The sequence below is a fragment of the Phyllostomus hastatus genome, unplaced genomic scaffold, assembly GCF_019186645.2.
Source record: "Phyllostomus hastatus isolate PE091 unplaced genomic scaffold, TTU_PhHast_1.1 phas_scaffold_114, whole genome shotgun sequence".
NCBI lineage: Eukaryota > Metazoa > Chordata > Mammalia > Chiroptera > Phyllostomidae > Phyllostomus > Phyllostomus hastatus.
This window is the reverse complement of record NW_025334006.1, coordinates 9,004,306-9,024,828: the sequence shown is the minus strand read 5'-3', so window position 1 is coordinate 9,024,828 and position 20,523 is coordinate 9,004,306. Positions and strand designations below refer to the sequence as shown.

The following is a 20,523-nucleotide window of genomic DNA, read 5'->3' as shown; positions in this document are numbered from 1 at the left end:
CAATGTTGTTAACCAGTGTCACCCCAATAAATGCAGTTAAAAAGTGGGGGATTGGGCGGGGGGAGAAAGTTACGGGCCTTGTCTTCTTCTTTCCCTCTTTCCTCTGCCTTTCCCAGGAGAGGATTGGCCCGGGAAGGCGGAGGGGCGGCCCTGGCTCTCCCAAGGCCGGCATGTGGGAGTCATAATTGGGGCCTCCCCAGAGAGAGCCTAACACCCATTCTCAGGCCGGGTCTGCTGGCGTTTAGGTGCTGCGCTGTCCTGAGGCCTGGGCCATGCCTGTGCGTGGGGACAGCCCCTGAAGCTCGCCCGGAGGAAGAAGCATGCAGGGCACCCTCGGAGGAGGCTTGGGCCCTGGGCCGTCCGCTGTGGACAGGCGGGTGCTCATGGTCTGCTGCTTTATCCTGGCATCGGCTTTGGGCCAAATGAATTTCACAGGGTGAGTGGCTGCTCCATGGCAGAAGGAGGGACTAACAGGAGCTTGGGGACTGAGTGTCCCAGTGGGGAGGTGGCCCTCCTACTGGGACCTGGTCACCCTGAACCCACTCCCAACTCATGATCTCCCGCTCATGGGTAGAACATACAGCTGTGTTATTGTCCCTCCCCAGACCCAAATTTCTTAATGTGGGCTCTAAGAATGCCCTGAAATCATACATAAATTTTGTGTGTATGTACTTTTTTTTCTGGAGGTAAGGTTCATAGCTTTCCTCAGATCCTTATAGAAGTTAGTAACCCCCCAGGACCAAGTACCCCACCACAGATGGATGTGGTATTACACTCATTTAAGTGACAACAAGCACTGGTAGGATAAGCCAGGATGGCTGCGATGGTTTCCTTGGCCTTCCAAAGATCCCGCAGGAGAAGAGAGACACCAGCGTAGAGAGCAGGCTCTTCATCACCCACGGCCTCACAGGCAGTCGGGGAGGGAGCCCACGCCATCCCAGGCGTCAGACCCCGGCGGTGCCCTGCAGGCTGCTCAGACACGCCGCCTCCCACTCCCTCCAGGGGGACAGGAAGGAGCCCGGCTTCCCCAGAAGTGAGATCAGAGTGAGGCTGATCTCCCCTTCCACGTCCTCAGGGTCTTGGGAGGAAGCAGGTGGGGGCATGAGGTTTGGACAGAGCCTGGTCTTGGGAAATTTGTATGAGGAACGTTTGGGACCATCGTTCGTCCCTGTAACCCCAGTACCTATTCCTTTCTCCCCTTCATTCCTCTTGTTCCCGTGCCCTCCTCCACCCCCCACCTTCCTTCCCCATCCTCCTCTCCCTGTCTTGCTCTTGGGTTCATTAGTGGCACTGGCAGGTTTTATTTAGTCCATGGGGGTCGTCTGTTCTTGGGGCTGGAGAGATCGCTGGCCCAGGAGGAAGGACGTGTGTGATGCCCAGAGCTACAAGTCCTGCCCAGGGGTCCTTCAGCCTCCCCACGACCAGGCGCCTCCCAGCCTTCCCATCAGGTCCCCCCAGCTTGGTCTCTTCTCCACGCTGCCTCCCCCAGTGGCACAGCCTTCCAAGAAGCCCTCTCACGGCTCCCTCTCCCGCCCTGTGTCTTCCCAGAGACCAGGTTCTTCGAATCCTGGCTAAGAATGAGGAGCAGCTTTCTCTCCTCAGGGATCTGGAGAGCCTGAAGCCCCAGAAGGTGAGCACTCCCCAGGGCTTGGGGACACGTTCTCCCGTCCCTCACAGTGGCTTGCACTTTCGGCTCCCCATCCTGCCGCCGCCCACCACCAACCTGCTCCCTGGTGGCTCTGCCGAAGATCACAGAACTGTGGGAAAGTCAATGGGGGCTCCTCTTCAGGAAAGGTCGGGGACATTTGCCCAGAAGGCTGGGCGGCTCCCGCTTTCTGTTCTGGGTGGAGGGGTGGGGCGAAGAGGCTGCCCTGAGAACGGCTGAAATGTCCTGAAGCCACGGGCAGTGGTGGTGGTGGTGGGGGGGCATGTGTGTCCGGGTGGGAAGCCTTGCAGCACGCGGGCAGACCACATCTGTCTGCCAATTGAAAGAACTTAGCTTGGCAAAACCTGTGTTGCATTTGGGCTCATCCCTGTCGGCCCGAGCGATTGTTTCCGAAGACATCTGTCCTCTGCCAGGGCCCCACAGTGGGAGGCGTTTTCTTCAACGCCCACAATAGAAAGGCGTCGTTTGAGGGCGGTTGGAACGACCTGACACTGCTGGATATGGCCCGGAGGCCTTGCTCCTGTTCGTATGAGTGCCCCCACCAACCAGGATCGTAACACCCTGTAATAATTCTCTCCAATTTAAAATGGAAAAATGGACGGAACATTTAAGTGACCCAGGAATCCTAGTCAAGTCTCTCCTACTTTAGGTCTGGGGACGGCGACATCTCGCCTCTCTGACCAGGGCTCTTGTCCGTGTCCATGTCCGTGTCCATGTCCGTGTCCGTGTCCATGTCCCAGACGATGAGCTGTCTCGCTTCCAGCAAGTCTGGGGCTCTTTGGACCTGGGCGAAGTTGCAGTATGAGTGTGGGGGATGCAGGTGCTTGAAATAAGGGACAGGAACTCAGCAACTTGGAGATTCTCTTGCTTTTGCCCATCTTTCTGCCTGGCCTGAGGGTTTTCACTATGGAACTGGGACCCATGTGTCTCTGTAAGAGGAGGTGACCTGTTTTTCCAGGGCGCCTGCGGGACTGTGTGTAAGGGCACGTGATAAATGCACTCGCTTTTCTTTCCTTCGTAAACGAGGTGGACTTCTGGCGCGGCCCAGCCCGGCCCAGCCTTCCTGTGGACATGAGAGTTCCTTTCGCTGAACTGAAAGACATCAAAACTTACCTGGAGTCTCACGGCCTTGTTTACAGCATCATGATAAAGGACATCCAGGTGAGGTCCTGCCCCAGCGCTGCCTTTCTGGTGTGGGCTCAACGTGGAGGAACAAGGTCCCAGGCAGACAGTACAGAAGGGAGACGGGAGGAGATACGGGAGTGCTTTCTAGGGCACCGTGCGGAGGCAGCTGTGGGGGGCTGCCTTTGCCTCTCTGATTGCTCCGTCCTGCCCTTGCTGTGTCTCAGCCATGCACACGCGGGAATTCCTTCATTCCAGAGAAGTCAAGAGTGAGCCCCGCTGTGGCTCCCTGCTTGACCTCCAGCGCAGGGCTCTCAGTACCAAGCTCCTCTCCCAGGCAGAAGGCTCCCAGAGCAATGGCTTCGGGAGTCATGGCTGCAGACTCGCCTTCACCTTGGGCACCCCTCCTCCCTGTTCCCCCGGCTGCCGCCCCTTGCAGCCTCTTTTCCAAACTCTGTGGAATTTGATTTCAATTGTTTTGTCTTCAAGGATATCCCCAGGAGCCTCCTTCCCCTAGTGACTTTTGGGGCGCCCCTCTGCAGATGCTGTAGCGTACCTGCAGCATTGTACCCGCCGAGGTCCATTCCCCGCCACGCTGTGCTGCAGCTAACCTCCTCGGGGGCTCAGAGTGTGGGAACACGGTCTCCCGGAGCGCACACACTTGACACCACACGCCAGGGGATAAACGCATCGGGCGGCATTCCTTTCCCAGGCGAGCAGAGGGCTGGGGCACTTGGGTCCATTCAAAGACTTTTATCCTCATCGGGCACATCTGTTTCCCGCTCCACGTGGGGGGTGGGCTACTTCTCTAATTAAATCCCCACAAACAAAAATGGGGAAACTCCCACAGACAAGAGAGGCCACCACATCAAAAGAAATGGCGCTCAATTCTCACTGAAGCCCGTGCTCACTGGTTGAAGTCTGCATTTCCCTGCTCCTGCTCTGTCCTGAAACACCCCCCCCCCACTGCCCCCGACCCCCAGCATTTGGCGAGCAGATAGGAAGAGATCTCTAAAAAGTTTCTGTTGATTTCCGCACATCAGGGATGGCTCCAGAGGCACCCCTGAGCCTCCCCGGCTCCTTTGGGGCTGGTGGTCCCCGTTCCTTCAGCCTGTCTTCCTGTGAGGTCCTCAGGTCTGGGGGCCCTGAAGGTGGAGGGTTGGTGGGGGGAGGCCGATTACTCTCTCTCTCAGTAAAATGCCCTGGACTCCCAGCCCTAACCCAGGCAGGCAGGATTTTCACCGAGTCCCTCTGTCTGCAACAAATCGAGCTCTGACTGTCAGATTTGAGATCAGATTTTGTCTTGGGGGCTGGTGGGGGGAGGCTGCTGCATTGCGTTGATTTGTGGCGATGATGGGGAAGGTGTCCAGGAGGAGGAAGGCTCAGAAGCGCTAACAGGAGGGGCGAGACTTTGCACCACTCAGGTGTTTGGCCTCCAGTCTGACGTGTTAGCTATTAACACACAGGCCTGATTTCTCCCTGTCTTCTGGATCTCCTCAGCCCCAGTTTTTGGCATAGCGTTTTCCGCATGGTGGGCCCTCAGCAACTGTCTGCTAAAATTACTCCATTGGGCGGAAATATTCAATTGATAGGTTTGGGAAGAGCATGCCCAGAGAGACACCTCTTTCCCTGAGCCCCTCAAGGCCCAGGATCATGCCCTGTTTCCATCTTTACATCCCAGCACCTGCTGTGGGACCCGCCACTCAGCTGGGTGTGAGAAGGAAAGGGAAGAGGGTGTGCTCGCTCAGTAGTACGAGGCCGAGACAGGCGTGAAACGCTTTGGTGCTGCTTTTCACTTGGGCCAGAGGCACTGGAGAGTTTTGAGGAGGGAAGTGCCCCCCCCCGCCCCCCGTCCACACCGCCCCCTGAATTTCTCATGATCACAGGGATGCTTAAGATGGAAGAGGTGCATTCATTCATCCCGCCCCCAGAGACAGAGAGGTCTGCTGTGTGCTGGACAAGGTGCTGGGAATCCGTCTTGCATCCAGGGGAGCAGAGTGGCGTGGGGGCGGGGAGCAGAGGGAGTGAATCAGTGATTACAATGGAGTGGATGAGCGCTTGGAGGGAGTGGAGCAGGTTGCTATGGGAGCGAGTACAAGAGGCCCACAAGTCGCTCTGAAAAGGCAGTAATTACGGTGTGGCTGAAGAGCAGAGAGGGGGGCCTGGGAGGGGAAGCCCCCCCGATTGGCGATTGGTGATTGGCGATGCGGCTGGTCCAGATCGCTGAGGGCATCCTCTGCTGGGGGAAGGGGTCAAGATTTGATCCTGAAAACTGTGGGGGAGCCAGCGGAGGTCCCTGACAGGATCCGATTTGCATTTAAGAAATCTCTCTCTGAGGGCGACAGTGTTGTGTCGGGGCCAGGATCAGGGAGCGGCTGACAGGCGGGAGGGCGGCGAGGAAATTGCGGTGGGCCAGGCAAGAAATTATCTGATTTCGAGTGAGCTCTATTTGCATTTAATTTTTCTTCACCTCCTCGTTCTTTTCAGCCCTTCGGGTTTTTTTTTTTTTCTCCCCTAGGATGAGTCACCGTGGAAAAGCTTCACTTGAGCAATCAGCTCTGTGGATTTTAATGGCTTTTTTTTCTGATTACAAAATTAATAAATATTCATGTTAGGTAATTTGGAAAATAGGGGAAAAGCACAAAGGAGAAAACAAAATCACCCAGACTCTGAGCATCTCGAGCAAAATACAATTTAGTGTAAATATCGCTCAACCAATTTCCCCCTCTCTGTGGAATCACTTCCATTAGCGTTCAAATATAGAGTTATTTCTCCCACCTTAAAAAATATCCTCTCTTGATCCCTCACCCCGCCCCCCTCCAGCCGGCACCCCACTTCTCCGCTTCCCTGGAGAGCCAACCTGGAAATCCACACTCTCCTGGGTTATGCCATCTGACGGGCTGCTATTTGCATGTTTCCCAGCTCTGTCCTCTGACCTCCCCTCAGCCAGGATCACGGCACTGAATACCTTCAACCTCCTGCTGCTCCCATATTAACAGCTGCAACCGAGTCATGTACCTGACCTGAATTCCAGACTCGTCTACCTTACTGACAGTGGGCATCTCAGGCTTCTCATGGCCACATGGAGCTTCCCAGGCTCCCAAAAGTCTCCTCCACAGCCTTCCTTGGCTCAGGAAATGGCAACACCAGACAAGAAACCTGGAGTCTTCCTTGACTCCTTTCCCACATCCCATATCCAATGAGCAAATCCCACCAGCTCTCCTGTCAAAATGTATCTTACAAAAAAAACAAAACTACCTACCTATCTATCTATCTCTTTTTCCACACCCTATGCTATCACCTGGGCCAGCACTCCATCAGCCTGCCCCTGGACTGTTCCAGGAGTTTTCTAACTGCCCTCTTTGCTCCCACCCTTGCCTCCTTATTACCTAGTCTTAAAAGAGCAGCCAGAGAGTTTCTAAGTGATTCTACCACTCCTCTGCCTAAAACCCTGCATGCCTTCCCAAGCACTCTGAGCAAAAACCAAACTCACAATGGCCGTAAGACTGTTCTCCTCTCACTCCCTCTGCTTCAGGCATCTGGACCTTCTTGTTGTTCCTGAAACTTGCCTGAGCCATTGCTGTCTCAGGGCCATTGACTAGATTTGCACCTCAGGGCCTTTGCACAGGTGGGTGCCTGTGGCTGGAATGCCATTTCTGCAGATATCTGCAGGGCAAATTCCCTCATTGCCTTTGCAACCTTATTCACCTGTCACCTTTTCACCTTATTTTACATTGCATCCTTCTGCTCCATGCTCCCCCAGTTCCCTCCTTCTCCCGCCATCACTTCTCTCCTTGGCACCTGCCGCCTAAAATCCTATATCTTTTTCTTATTTATCTGGCTTATTGTCTGTCTCCCCTACTAGATGGTAAGCTCCATGAAGGCAGGTGGTTTTGTTTGTTGGCTGCCTTTTCTTTCGTGCCCAGTGTGGGCTCAACGAACAGTGGTGGGGGAGAGATTCAGGAGTGGAAATGCTGCTGGTTGGGGAGGAGGCCGGGTCTGACGAGCGGAGGAGGATGGGCCGGGGCAGGCAGGGGTGAGAGCAGGAGAAGGCGAGGGAAGGAGGCGGCCATCACGGGCAGAGCCCGAGGGAGAGGCCGAGTCTGGCTGCGCTACGGGGACAGGGACAGAAGGGGTCCAGCCCCTCTGCGGGCCATCGGCAGGGGCGGGTGCTCACGACCTCGCCCACGTGACCATTCAGGAGGCGGGTGCTCGGCCACCCCAGGTCCTGCACGCGCCACTTCCCGCCGGAGGCGTCCGGATTTGCCGGTCGTGTCTGCCCGTGCCTGTTCCGTCACGGAGTCTCGGAGTCACCCCAAGAGTTACTATTGTTGTCCCGTCATTGGCACCATCGTCAGCATCATCAGAGCTAGTATTTACTACGTGGTAGACGATGTCCTAAGCATTTTACATGCATTAACCCCTCTAATTTTCACGAGAACACGTGCTAGAGGATGGGATTACATGACCCCCATTTTCTGCAGACCAGAGAAATTAGTGATTTGCCCGGGTTCGTGGCAGCGTCGGGGTTTCATCGGAGACGCCTGGCTCCAGGCCCGGCACCCTTGCTCTGGTGCCATGCACCCCCGCAGAGGCGGGCGCTGCTGTTTGCACGCTGGTTCCAGTCCGCCTTTCGGGCAGCGACTCCCCAGTTCGGCCTCCATCTCTTGCGGAGGCGGGGTAGCGTTCTACACCCCAGGTCTGCAGCCCCCCTTCCAAGTAAACATGGACTGTGGCTGCCCCCAGCCACGGAGCTGCCTCGCGAACGGGCCTGGAGGAGGAGGCGGGGGACATGCGCGGAGAGGTGGCTGCAGGGAGGGGGGTCAGAGCCGGCTCCGGCTCCGGCTCCCCACCCGCAGTTTCCGTGAGCTGCGTCCGTTTTATATTCTGTGCTTGCTGCTCCCAGCGCGGGTGCCAGGTGTCACCTTCTCTTTCAGGGGCCCTCGTCTCCTTCCCTCCCCCTTCCTGGAGGTGCTGTTCTTTGCTTAATGTCCCCATGCTTCCTCACTCCTGTCATAAATTAATTCACACCAAGGTATTACTTTCCCTGTCAGGTTATGGCTTCCAGGGAGGCAAATGGCTGACTCCTGAGGGTTTTTTTTTTTTCCTTCTCTTCTCCAATAGCCTGACAGGGCTGTAATTAGGCATTCCTGAGCCTGTGGCAAGACTGCATTCCTGGTCCTCCCTTCCCCTTCCCCCGGCCCTGAGGCCCGGGGCCGTGAGGGAGCGCACATCTGTGTCTTTTCCAGGCCAGGGTGGATTAATGTTCCTGGAGCTGGGGCCCAGCTGCGAGGCCCAGCATTCCCGCTCCGCGAGCGGGTGTCACGTCCATTCACGAGGCCGGGAGGGTGTTTGGAAAGATATTTGCAGTTTGGTGCCGACTTCCCATTTGCCTCCACGCCGTCATGCGGAGCAAAGGGTGGCCTTCGGGGGGCTGTCTTCCTGTGGGTGTCCCCGGGCTGCCTGGGGCGTGCACACGGGGCCTCCTTTCTCCCCAGTTTCTCCTCCTGGTTGGACACCTTCACCCGCCACCTCAGGCCCTCCTCCACTGCCCCCAGGAGTTAGACGGGCCCTTTAACGTCGCTGCGGCAGAGCCAGAGCCGCGTGGATGGGCCCTACCTCCAGGTGCACTGGGCTGGCCTGCTCTCCCCCTGGCAGCTGCTCGCCACAGCTGGCGCTGCCCAACTCTGAGACACGTCGGTCACGGGGGCGCCGCTGAGATTTCCGCTGATTTCCTAGGAAGAAGACAAATTCCTTTTGTCAGAGCTTCCCAGGGTGGTGCTGTGCCAGGGAGGGTCCGGCCTCCTCCTGCCGGCTCTAACTCAGCCAGCAAGCCAGCTTTGCCCTGGTGCGACTGTCCTCAGCGCAGCCAGTTCCGCCAGAAAACACTGCAAGGAGGATGGTCCAGCCTGGAGTCGATGCTTGAAACAAAGATACGATGAACCCCAACCCCAAACATGGATTTCCAGTCCTATTTCAAAGCCTGTGAACTTGAGCTGGATCGAGAGCGAGCGGACTGGGGCAGCGGTGCCTGGTGCAGTAAGGTGGGCGGGTGTGGGGGGGGGGCGCTCTTCTATCCAGAAGACTCCTCAGCTGTATTTTCACCGTTAGGGTGTTTTGCTTTTGCCTTGGTGTTGTTTGTTTAGAAGATTTTTACTGATTGGAGTGGTATAAGGATGTTGCTGAAGTGTAAAAGCAGAAAAAAAGAAAAAAATTGCATCAAATCATAATCCTTCTGTCCTCACAGGCATTGTTAACATCTTTGTATATTTTTCAGCATTTTAGTGTCTTGTTGTCCTTGGCTCAGGGTATGGCTCTTTCATTATTTTAAAACACTTTTTTAGTTGCAAGAATAGTAGGATGGACTTTTCACCTGTTAACTGTTACTACTCGCTTGCCCTCTCTCTGCGCATGCACGCACAGAGCCACACAGATGTATCTATATACATACATACATACATACCTATGCATAGCTACATCTCTAGATACATCTCTCTAGCTATAATTCTTTAAAAAACTTATCTATTTATCTATTTTTAGAGGTAGGGAATGGAGGGAGAAAGAGAGGGAGATGAACATCGATGTGAGAGAGAAACAGCGATGGGTTGCCCAGACTGGGGACGGGACCGCAACCCAGGCAAGTGCCCTGACTGGGAATCGAACTGGCGACCTTTCACTTCCCAAGATGACACTCAACCAACTGAGCCACACCGTTAAGGGCTAAATATTCAAAATAATTCTTGTTAGTTTTCATAGCTAGCTAGCCTTAAGGAATCCAAGGCTGTGAACTAGGAGGTGTGGTTTCTTATCTCAACTCTGCCCGTTGTTAATTTTTTCATTAAATCCCTTTAGCTCTTTAATCTGCTTCTTTATCTCTAAAACACGTAGAGTTGATTCTTGCTCTGTTATCTGGTCATATGAGCAGATCAAATGATAGAGTGAGATTAAAGATACCTAGTAAGCCAAAAGGCTCCTGCTGAAGCAAAGCCTCATCAAGACTTACTTGTGAGCTGCCAACCAGGGCGGCTTCGAGTTGAGGCCCTGTTTTCCCAGCATCCTTTGTGGCAGAGGGGTTCCGGTCCTTCCCATGCTGCACGGTCAGTGCTGAGTGCTGGGCTGCCTGGGGCCCTGGATGCCAGTGTGAGGGTGTGTGAGCTTGGAGGGAAGGGCACCTGCCCACCTCCCTGAGTCCCAAGGTGGGAAAAAATGTCCCAGGCCCATGTGGGAGGTCAACTCTACCGTGCCCTCAGGGGCTGGCGGGAAGGGCCCCATGAGGACTGAGTGCCAACTCCAAACTGACACCCAAGGGCTGGCTTTGGCTCACCTGCGCTTGTGCTTACAGGGCAGTTAGGATGGTGAGCGAAAGTCTGTCGACACTTTAATCACAAGGAATTGGACTGGCTTTCCAAGTGGCTTGCACGCCAGTTGTCCGGGCCACTCCCTGCGGGCAGGTTGGAGGTCGTGGGTCGGTCGGGGAGCCCTGTGCTGCCCCAGAGGTTCAGTGTCCGTGGCTCAGCCTGGGCCTTAACAGAGTGCTCACAGAGGACAGAAGCAGTGTTGGCAGCAGGCCGCGAGCACCGTTTCTGAAACACCGTCCTATCTATGGTGAATGCTGTCCAGTAAGAGGGCCAGGGCCGGTATGGCCGTCCCAGTCTCCCAGCCGAGGGGAAGAAGGCGAAGGTCGTACAGCAAGTCAGGCAGATGCAGAGCAGGGCTCTCCGACCCCTTGCCTGTGCTCATCTGGGAATGGCACCACGAACGCCAGCTCGCCACGCGGGAGAGCCGCCGGGGACCTGGCGTGTCCTTGCACTCTGCAGCTCACATTCACGGGGGCGCATCCTCCTGTGTCGATGCCGTGTCTGCACACCGCCAGCTGAGGCTGAGTTCAGAGGAGACACGCCCGTCCCAGCCCGCTGCTTCCCGCTTCCCTTCCGACCGGTGCCCCTGTCGCCCAGGTGCTGCTGGACGAGGAGAGAGAGACCATGGCGAAGTCCCGCCGGCTGGAGCGCAGCGCCGGCAGCTTCAGTTACTCCTCTTACCACACCCTGGAGGAGGTAGGTCTGCTCGGTGGAGCTCCGGCCTCTGTTTTCCGTCTGTGACCGCAGGGTCTCCAGACTCAGGCAGAGGCTAGTGAAGGACTCTGGGGTCTGCGGGAGACCGTGATCTGATGCTGGGGGAGTGTGGAGCAGATGTTGGGTGAAGGTCTGTGGTGCAGAAATGAGTCTAGTAGGTGGGACACTAAGGCGGGACCTGCCAGAACGGAGCAGGTGGACGCACCTTCGTTTCTAACTCTCTGGCTGTGGATCCAGGGGTCTTGACCTCTCCACGACCACCCCTGGGGTTAAGTGGCCCCAGCCGTGGGCACTAGAGCATAGAAAGCGCAGGAAGCCAGGCACACTGGAGAGCCACTTTGCAGAACAAACAGAGCCGCCTTCAGTCGGAGAAAGTTCGTGATCACAGGCACAGCCGGTTAGGGCAGCCGTGACCGACTGTGGCTCGTTTATAAAGGTGCAAGGGCAGCAGAGAGACACCCGTCCAGAAAGAAGCTCAAGGCACAGCTCCCACCCGTGGGGAGGGCGTGACGTTCCTGGTGTTGCCCACTCTGTTGTTATCTCCACTCTTCCCCTTCCAAGGGTCCGTTTTCTTCCATATAATTGTTAATTCAATGATATGTATTGAAAGAATGAGAATGAATGAATATAGCCTGTTAGCACTCACTGATGTCAGAGATCAATGACCCTGCTTTCAAGCGCCTTAGAACTCAAAAGGACCCCTGGCTGGTGTGGCTCAGTGGACTGAGTGCTGGCCTGCAAACCAAAAGGTCGCTGGTGCGATTCCCAGTCAGGGCACATGCCTGGGCTGTGGGCCAGGTCCCTGGGTGGAGGCATGTGAGAGGCAGCTGATTGATGTTTCTCTCGCACACTATTTTCCCCCTCTCCTTCCTCTTTTCCCCTCAAAAAATAAATAAAGTATATTTCTTAAAGAAAAAATCTAAAAGGAGAAAGACCAAAACTGATACTGCGAGGGCTATGAAATCTGTCAAATGTACTGAATGGAAGTAAGAGAAGCTTCCATCCTGAGACAGACAGCCTTGCAGGCTGACCCCGGGCGCTGGGCAGGCTCAGCACCTGCTGTTCCTCCAGGCCAAGGCTTAGCTCTGCGTGGTGGCGAGGAGCCTGGGGACCCAGGCCGACCACAGCTTGCTTCCTACAGCCTGGAGGTCGTCGTCTTGTAGTTTTTGATCTGGGTTCCTTCAGATCTCACGGAAGGTGGGAAGTCCTTAAGGAGGGGAGGACGGGAGGAGGGGACTATTCGGAGAGGTCCTGGGGTTCACTGCCCGTCTGATAAACTCTGCTCCTTTCAGATCTATAACTGGATTGACAGCTTTGTAACTGAGAATGCAGATATTGTCTCAAAAATCTGGATTGGCGACAGCTTTGAAAATCGGTCCATGCTTATCCTGAAGGTAAAAGCGAGTGGTGGGGATCACTGGCTCGACGGCGAGGCCTCTGGCATAAGGTTGAGCTCTTGCACGGTCGCGGCTGGTGGGAATTTTAGAGGAAGGGAAGGGGTGCACACACCTGTCCTGAGGTGACCCGTAAACTTTGGGATTGTGGTCATCAGGGACGCACCCTTGTAGGCATGGACAGGTGACAGTGTGTTGGCTTGGCATGTCCTGGGTCAGGAAGTAGGTGGGAGGGTTGCTACAGAGATGGAATAATAGAGTGGCAGCCGTCACCCTGGACTTGGGGTGTGAGCGTGGGTGACTCCGCCTGCTTCCTGTTTCCGGGGTTGCTTCACCTGTGAAGTGGGAGAGAGGTGCATGGAGGCCTCATTCACAGGTGACTGAGGTCATCTGGCTCAGGCAGCCCCACAGAGGCACCCGAGTCTATGGGGGACGCCCTAGCCCTTCACAGGCCCACTGCAAACAGAGTTTGCGCAAATGTGGCAGTGGCAGCGCCCTTGGTCATGAAGGAGGCAGGACAGAACAGAGTGTGGAGCTCACTGGCAAACAAACAAAGGGCACTCAGGAGCGTGGGCCACGCAGGGTGTCCCGCTGTCAGAGAAGACAGGCATGGCTGCTCTCCGCAGTGCCCTGGGGGGCTCTTCTGAAGGGCCGAGGGGTCTCAGCGGACTCGGGACCTGACTTCGCTTGCCCCTGCGGCGGTTTTCCCCAGGGCCGTCTGCGTGCTTGAATGTTGTCTGACATCTTGCCGCTCAGAGCGTGGTCCTCATGTGCCCGCCTGTAGGAGCAGCATCCCCAGGAGCCTGCCAGCAATGCCCAACCTCGGCGCCCTCCTCAGACCTACTGAATCGGAATCTGCATTTCAGTAGGCTCTCTGGAGGGTCTCGTGCCCTTTAAAGTTTGAGAGGCACGAGAAGCATCTGAGATACTTTCAGACCTGGGAAGTTCTGTGTCTAGCTGGATCACTTTGCCCTCCAGGGCTCCAACACGTGTGCACGTTGTGGGCTCATGCATAGGTACCTGCGCATACAGCCCCCTCGTGGGCACCTAGGGCCGCCCCGGGCAGTGAGGATACATCTGGGGCCTCCTTCCAGGCAGCCTAGGGACAGCGCTGTAGCTATCTTGGTTCAAACTTGTCTGGGTCTGGGTGCTTTTCCCCAGTTCAGCACTGGAGGCTCTCAGCGCCGGGCCATCTGGATTGACGCTGGAATTCACTCCCGGGAGTGGATCACCCACGCCACAGGCATCTGGACTGCCAAGCAGGTCAGCATGGGCAATGGGGGCTGGGGCAGGGGAGGGGGTTGCTTAGCTGTTTCAGGGAGCCTCCAGTTGAAATATTATACTTGGTTTTTTGAACTCAGGGTGCTTCTACCCTCCTGCCCTCTGGAACAGCTGCCAGCTGGCCTTTCGCAGCACAGAGCGCACATCTGGCCTCTGCCTTCTAATTGCTTAAAATCCAAGCTTTTGGTTTTGCACAAAGGATGTGCCTAATGGCCTCTGCCTGCGGCCACTGGCTGTGCAGATGTCCTGTTCAGCCCTGGAGGAGGGCCCACTAGGGCCTCCCGTCCCTCACCCTGTCCCTGCTCTGTCCTTTCTTGCAGATTGTCAATGAATATGGCAAAGACGACACCCTGACGAACATACTGAATGCCATGGACATCTTCCTGGAGATCGTCTCCAACCCCGATGGGTTTGCTTTTACCCACAGCATGGTGAGGGCCCCGGGAAGGAAGGGATCAGGGGTCAGGGGCCAGGGGTCAGCTCCAGGGGGGGTGGAGGAAAGGTCACTTCGGCTTTGGGAAGCTGGTCCCTCGGGTTCCTTGCTGAGTCTCACTGAGGCGGGGGGCTGTTCGGTCCTGAAGCTGTGGCTCTTATCCTCTGACCTCCCTCTTGCTGCCCAAGGAAGGCCACTGCTGGTAGCCTGTGCTTGGGCCCTTGCCCGCACCCCGGCTTTCACCACGGAGTCTAATCTGTAGCCTTGGTCCAGTTCCATGCCAGCCACTTCCTGCCCTAGAGATTCCTTCCCTTTGCCCCTGCTTGTCCCACCAGCGCCCCCTTCCTAGGCTAGGAAGTCAGGGGTTCCCAGCCCTGGAAATGGGCCCAGTATCAAGGTCCTCTGTCCTCGGCTTCCTCAGAACCGCTTGTGGCGGAAGAACAAGTCCAGCAGACCTGGGATCTCCTGCATCGGTGTGGATCTTAACAGGAACTGGAGGTCAGGCTTTGGAGGTATGGCGGTCTGGCGGTCTGCTGGACTCGAGGGCGGGGTGGGAGAAGGACTTGGTCTTGGACATGTCTCCCACAGTCCCATTGTGTTGACTCATAACTTGGGAGGCGACGTAGTTAGTTCTGCAAGTTGTGGCCAGGGGCAGGCACGCGTGTGCCTAGGACTGGGAGGTGGGGACAGGTTGCACATGTGTGTGGGATGTAGACGTATGCTAAGCCTTCAAAGGAAACATGGAAACAGCATCTTGCGTGGGGACTGACTGCAAGGGTCAAATCCGAAACAGGGCAGAGGAGGGCTGGCGGAGGTGCGAGGTGATCCTGCTGGTTGTTGACAGTCCGGGGTCTGCAATGCCCACCCGCCCCCCCCCCCCCCAGCTCCAGCCCTCCCTGGAAGGGGGCAGGCCACAAGGAAAGGCCTCCAGACTCATTCCCTGAGAGCTGGGACCTGTTGTTTGCCCTCTGGGGAGGCCAGAACAATACTTCAAATATTATCAATAAGTTGATTCCTTGTCATCAGTACCCCTTGAGCCTGGTTTTTAGTTTTGACTAATTACTTTGTAACCCTGGGCTGCTGGGTGGGGGCTGGTTATCTGCCGCGCTGTATGATTCCGGGGAGGGGCGGGCAGCTTCCTCCCAAGTTCCTTGGTGTCGTTCCAGATTGTCTCCTTTACCACCCCAGGGTCATGGGGATTATTAGGTGAGGAAACTGAGGCCCCCCCCCCCCCGAAAGCCCAGAGACGCGTGTGTGCACCTGGGAACGCAGCACTCTAATGGGTGGGACGCTGGGTCCAGACAGCGCAGTGTCCAGAGGAGAGGGCTGCATGCGCACCGTCCTTGGTCCCCGGATGCAGCACCCACTGGGTGCCGGGCCACCGAGCTTTGGCTCCACAGGACACGGTGTTGTTGCTGCTGAAAAGCAGATCCACAGATGGGTGGCTAAACCAAAGAGGCGGAACATTCTAGATCTGGTTGCCTGTTGCTTTGAAATTCAGGCTTTTTTCAGTCCCCTTGTTTTTTCTCATTGAAAAACAAGGACAGCTCGGAAGCATCCAGAGAGAAGCCCACCGGGCCACAGGGTGGGGGCTTCCTGAGAGTTGGAGGCTGTGTGTGTAATTGCTTGTGTGAAGAAACACAACTGTGTAAAAGGAGACATTTCCACCTCCAAATGGCCAGACACCGGCCCCAAGTGGCCATCCAAGCGGGCCCCTCAGACCTGGCTGCAGTGAGTGCCCACAGACCCAGAGATGGGCTGGCTAGCAGAAAGACAAATTACTTCTCAAAGAAAATAACGTTTGTGGTTTCACTGCAAGAAAAAAAGAGTCAGTATACAAACAATGTAAAAATATATACGGGGGGAAAAAGCCCAGTGGGGACAAAAAGCTCCCATAATCCCACTACCCAAAGATTACTGCTTTTAATAATTTACCATGCCCTTCCAGAGATTTCCCCTTGCTACAAATTACATTTTTAGAGGAGGAAAAATAAATAGCTAATGAATCCATTAGCAGGTACTCGTGAAGCAGGCAGGCTCAGAGGACTTTGTGAACGGGCGGAGAGAGGCAGGCAGCTAATTCCCATTTGGTCGGGGGAGATTAGTTTATTCTGCTTAGCTCAAACCAGAACTAATGGCCTGAAGTGTTCCTCCATATTTGGGCAAAGCCACCTGGCCGTTGGCAGGGGAACCACTTTCTAAGCGCGGGCTGTAAACGCGGACAAAGCTTTCAGCCTCCCCTGCTCTGCTCGGCTGTTGCTATTTGTCATTCATCAAGTGTAGCAGGTGCAGAAGCTCCTGGCAGACACAACAACCCGGGCCACTGTTAGCTGGGCTGACTCCCTCCCTCGGGACTGCTCCCCACTGCACCCCTGCACCCCTTGGTTCCCTGCAGGCACATCCCCTTCCAACCTGGGTCCCCATCCCAGGTGAGGACCTGCAGATCCAGAGGGGAGGCACTTCCGGGTGACAGAAGTGCCTCTGGCCAGGAATAACAAGGAGTGTGGAGGTTGGTGACTCAGGCAGGAAGGTTTTGTTTATGGTTTTATTATTGCCTTAATTTAATTGCTGCATAATGAGTCATCTGTCTGTTGTCCCTCCCACCCACGCAGCCCTCACCTGCATTCTTGGGGCGGAGCGGTCTGAACTGGGCCATGGGCCCATGCCCAGCTCTCCAGCCAGCCCACTGCCCTGGGGGAAGAGAGGGGTGCTGTGGCACCCTCAGGAGGCTTCAGGAATCGGGGATCCCTGGCCTCTGGGGCAGCCTGGTGTGTGGTCATTGGAGGGAGGAGGAGTCGTGCAAGAGGAGGAGTCTAGTCCTCACTAGAGGAGGGACAGCACGACTCTTTCCAAGTGTGTCCCTAACCCACAAACCTTGACCAGCCCAGCCCAGGCCTGTGCAACGTGGCCCCTGGGGAGGGAGGAAAACAGAGCAGGAGGGAAAGAGGAGGGAAAGAGATGGGGAGCAAAGGATCTAGGAGGAGATGGGAACGAATTCAATCTGTGACCAAAACAGAGACACAGCTCCTCTTCGCTCCCTCCCCCAGTTCAGGTTCCCAAAAAGAATTTCCAGAGACTTGATATATCTGTGGTTTGCAGACCAGCCTTGGGCAACCACGAGCTCTACTCCCTCTTTTCCTGGTGCTCCACGCCCCCGTCCGTGCTGCTCCTGGGGTGGTGGCTGCGGCACGGTTTGAGCAGACACTGAGTTGGAGCATTCAGCTGACCCAAGCCTTCCCCATGGCAGCGGGGGATCGGCAATGAAGGGTCAGCTCAAAGGGGTCACTGCTTATAGGGGAAGCTGGGGCTGGAGACCTAGAGTTTCTTCTGGAGGCAACTGCCGAGGCAGACCCGCCTCTGTAATGGAGCCACAGTCAGGACTTAACCAAAGGACAAGCCCGGGGAGCTCCTTACAGGCCCACAGAGTTGCTGAGTCCCAGGGTGGCTACACCCCTCTGATGTATTAGACTAGGGTATGCGGCAGTAACAAATACCCCTCCTTATCTCAGTGGCTCAACACAATAAATATTTGTTTTTCATGCACACAAAGTCCAATGTGGGCAGGTGGCTGCCCTGGGCAAGGGCTCTTCCAATGGTGACGGAAGGATCCAGGATATTTCCTCCATCTAAAGTTTTTTTCTTCCAACCACAGACAGAAGAGAGTGTGGAGACATCGTGCTTGCTCTTACAGCCTCAAACTAGAGGTGACACATCATTACTGCACACATTCTCATTGGTCAGGAGTAGTCACATGGCCTCAACCAAACTGCACAGGAATCTGGGAAATGTAGAGAGGAGTACATGGCTGTTTTGTGAGCATTAAGTGTCTTTCCCAAGCCTGGGAATTTGAACCCTTTAGATGGTTTTATTTTATTTCCAGGAAACGGTTCGAATGACAACCCATGCTCAGAGACTTATCGTGGGCCCTACCCTCACTCCGAGCCAGAGGTGGCTGCCACTGCGGACTTCATCACAGCCCACGGGAACGTCAAGGCTCTGATCTCCATCCACAGCTACTCTCAGATGCTCATGTACCCGTACGGCCACTCGCTGGAGCCTGTTTCAGACCAGGAGGAGTTGGTGAGATTGGCCACATAGGGCTTGGGGGAAGCCTCTGGCAGACTCCTAGGGGGTCCAGGCCCTCAGTCTGAAACAAGAGTCTGGACCCAGCCATGCCGGGGTGGGGAGGAGGGGGAGCTTGGTTTCATGTGTGATTAAGTCCAAAGCTGGAGGCGCTGTGTTCCCTTCTCACGAGAGCCATCTACACAGTCAACGTCCAAGACTCCTAGCTCCCTCCTTCTCGGCAGCTGGTGAGGGTGTGGGGGGTTGGAGAGCCCCGGCCTCTCACCCTCTGGATGTCATCTTGCAGCACAATCTGGCCAAGAGGGCAGCGCAGGCCCTGTACAAGGTCCACGGGATCAAGTACATTTATGGCAGCATCAGCACCACCCTCTGTGAGTGAGCCTTCCCCTGGCTGCTTCTTTGGGCACCACAGCCACCTGGAGTGGGCGGGTGCAGGCTCTTTGCTGCCTGGCAGGCCCGGCTGGCCACAGGGCAGTGCTGTAGGTCCGGCTGGGCTGGGCCAGGGCCAATGTCCTCACTAGGCAGCTGTTGCTTCACAGAGTTCATAGCTCCCAGGTCCCAGGGTCCAGCTTTCGGTGGCATTCATGGAGGGCAAAGATCCTCTGCCTAGTGGCCTCAAGGAGCCTTCCTTTTGCTGGGGCAGAGAATGGGCTGGGTGGGCGGGCGGTGGCCCAGGTTAAGGCCTGGATTGGAGGCTTGGTATGGTCTGGGGTGAGTGGGGGTTTGGCCTCCGGGGCCCACTTTCCATTCAGGGGCGTTTCTTTGCCCTTTGTATGCAGACGTGGCCAGTGGGATCACCCTGGACTGGGCCTATGACAGCGGCATCAAGTACGCCTTCAGCTTCGAGCTACGGGACACCGGGCGCTACGGCTTCCTGCTGCCGGCCTCCCAGATCATTCCCACGGCCCAGGAGACGTGGATGGCCATCCGGACCATCATGGAGCACACCCTGAATCACCCCTACTAGCAGCACGGCTGCGTGCAGAGCAGGAGCGCTCATCCTCTTCCGCAAGGCCCGGGCCTCCTCCTGAACCCAGAGTCAGACACCCCCTCCTTCCTCAAACCCCTGTCCCGACTCCTTAGAAAATAAAAGCAAGTTTGAACAGGCTTGGTGGCCCCTGGCACTGGCGGCCACCCCCTTGAGCTCAGCCTTGAGGAGGGGACAGAGGCAGCTCCCAATGCCCCTTCTCTCCCCGGGTATTCAGGAGGATGAGGGGCCGCCGGGCCTCACCCTTGCAGTGTTCTCAGGGCCCAGAGCAGACAACCAGGTTCTCTGGTTCCCAGAGCGTGCCCCCGGGAACCATTAAGATACACACACACTGATCCTTGGTGGTGCTTCCATCTTGAAGATGACTCTGGCGGGGCCACTGTTTGATCTAGGAGTGGATCTCCCATGGTGGCATCTCCAGCGCCTCGAGGGACAGGTGGGCAGAGAGAGGCAGCCTCCTTCCCTTCTTGCTTCACTTCCCACGGCACATTTCCGAGGCCCCACTCAGCAGGTCCCCTCCTCCCCCCGGAAGTGAAAGTGAATAAGTCACCGGTTGGGACCTGCTCCTCCTGGGTACCCTCACAGGCTCCCTAGTCTGGGGACACAGAGTCACAGCCAGGCAGAGCCAGCTCAGCAAAGCAGCATACAGTCAACAGGGAGAAATCCTCTTGCTTTTCTTCCTCACCCAAGTCATCGTGGTGGTCACGCACTGAGCAGTTAGTTCAGGCCGCACAGTGTGCTCAGTAAGCACTTTGTCTAGGGGAGAGAAAGGGCTAATGTTTTGAGATACAAATGAGGTGTCTTCCCCCATCCTCAGGCCTCTTTGTACCTTTTGACTTCCCCTACCATTGGGGAACAGTGTCATGAGTCTATCTACCCCGACCTGGGGGAGGGCAGTTACCCCCAAGAAGCAAGAGGTCAACTGGAGGTCTGAATGGATCTGGGTAAGCCTGTAGCAGAAAGCAGGACTTGTACTCACAGGTGCCAGACTTTTGTTGTTGCTGCTGTAAATGAAAAGGATTATGGGTACCTGTGAGTCGATCCGTGCAGGACGCAAAGCCCAGAGTTTTACTATAAATCACGAGGAGGAAAGCAGGGTGAAATCAGAACAAGTCCTGCTTTCCACCCAACCTGTAAAAAGAACACGGATGTTGGACCAGTTAATGGATGGAGGTGATCAGTAACGATGGAAACTCTAGGTAAGGCCTGTTCCAACATGGCGTCTGAGCAGCAGTCTAACAATGGTTGAGCAAGGCGTCTGCGCTGGTGACCAGAGGCAGCTGCGTGGTTGGGTCCAGCTCAGCGGAGCAGCTGTGAGAGCTCTGAGCAAAGAAATGAGAAGGACCCAGGTACAGAGACCAGGGGAGATGATGCCTGCGCCCAGGACCAGCGGGGCCATGCGGGGAGGCCCGAGGAAGTTAGGGCGGTGAGCCCCTGAAGAACCCAGATCATCTCCAGAGTGTGAGCCAGCAACAGAGGAGGAG

The 20,523-nt window shown here is 56.0% G+C and overlaps 1 protein-coding gene across 2 annotated transcripts; it reads left to right on the top strand.

Annotated features, from left to right (window-relative positions):
* The first annotated feature begins 320 nt into the window (after positions 1 to 320).
* CPA5 (carboxypeptidase A5) lies at positions 321 to 19,913 on the top strand. 2 transcript variants are annotated; one of them, XM_045855678.1, is made up of 11 exons: positions 321 to 436; positions 1,549 to 1,630; positions 2,693 to 2,827; positions 10,744 to 10,842; positions 12,153 to 12,254; positions 13,416 to 13,517; positions 13,856 to 13,966; positions 14,390 to 14,480; positions 17,849 to 18,048; positions 18,338 to 18,422; positions 18,831 to 19,913. In XM_045855678.1, exons 1-11 carry the CDS (start codon positions 321 to 323, stop codon positions 19,016 to 19,018), a joined length of 1,311 nt encoding a protein of 436 aa, XP_045711634.1. In that variant the 3' UTR covers positions 19,019 to 19,913. The 2 variants fall into 2 exon arrangements, with proteins under 2 accessions (XP_045711634.1, XP_045711635.1); XM_045855679.1 differs by lacking the exon at positions 18,338 to 18,422.
* The last annotated feature ends 610 nt before the right edge of the window (positions 19,914 to 20,523 follow it).

What these genes read in the sequence shown, in the direction of transcription:
- CPA5 (XM_045855678.1), top strand. Translation starts at nt 321, where the DNA reads ATGCAGGGCACCCTCGGAGGAGGCTTGGGCCCTGGGCCGTCCGCTGTG. An exon ending in CTTACCACACCCTGGAGGAG is followed by an intron (nt 10,843 to 12,152) that starts GTAGGTCTGCTC and finishes TGCTCCTTTCAG; the next exon opens with ATCTATAACTGGATTGACAG. An exon ending in TTGCTTTTACCCACAGCATG is followed by an intron (nt 13,967 to 14,389) that starts GTGAGGGCCCCG and finishes CGGCTTCCTCAG; the next exon opens with AACCGCTTGTGGCGGAAGAA.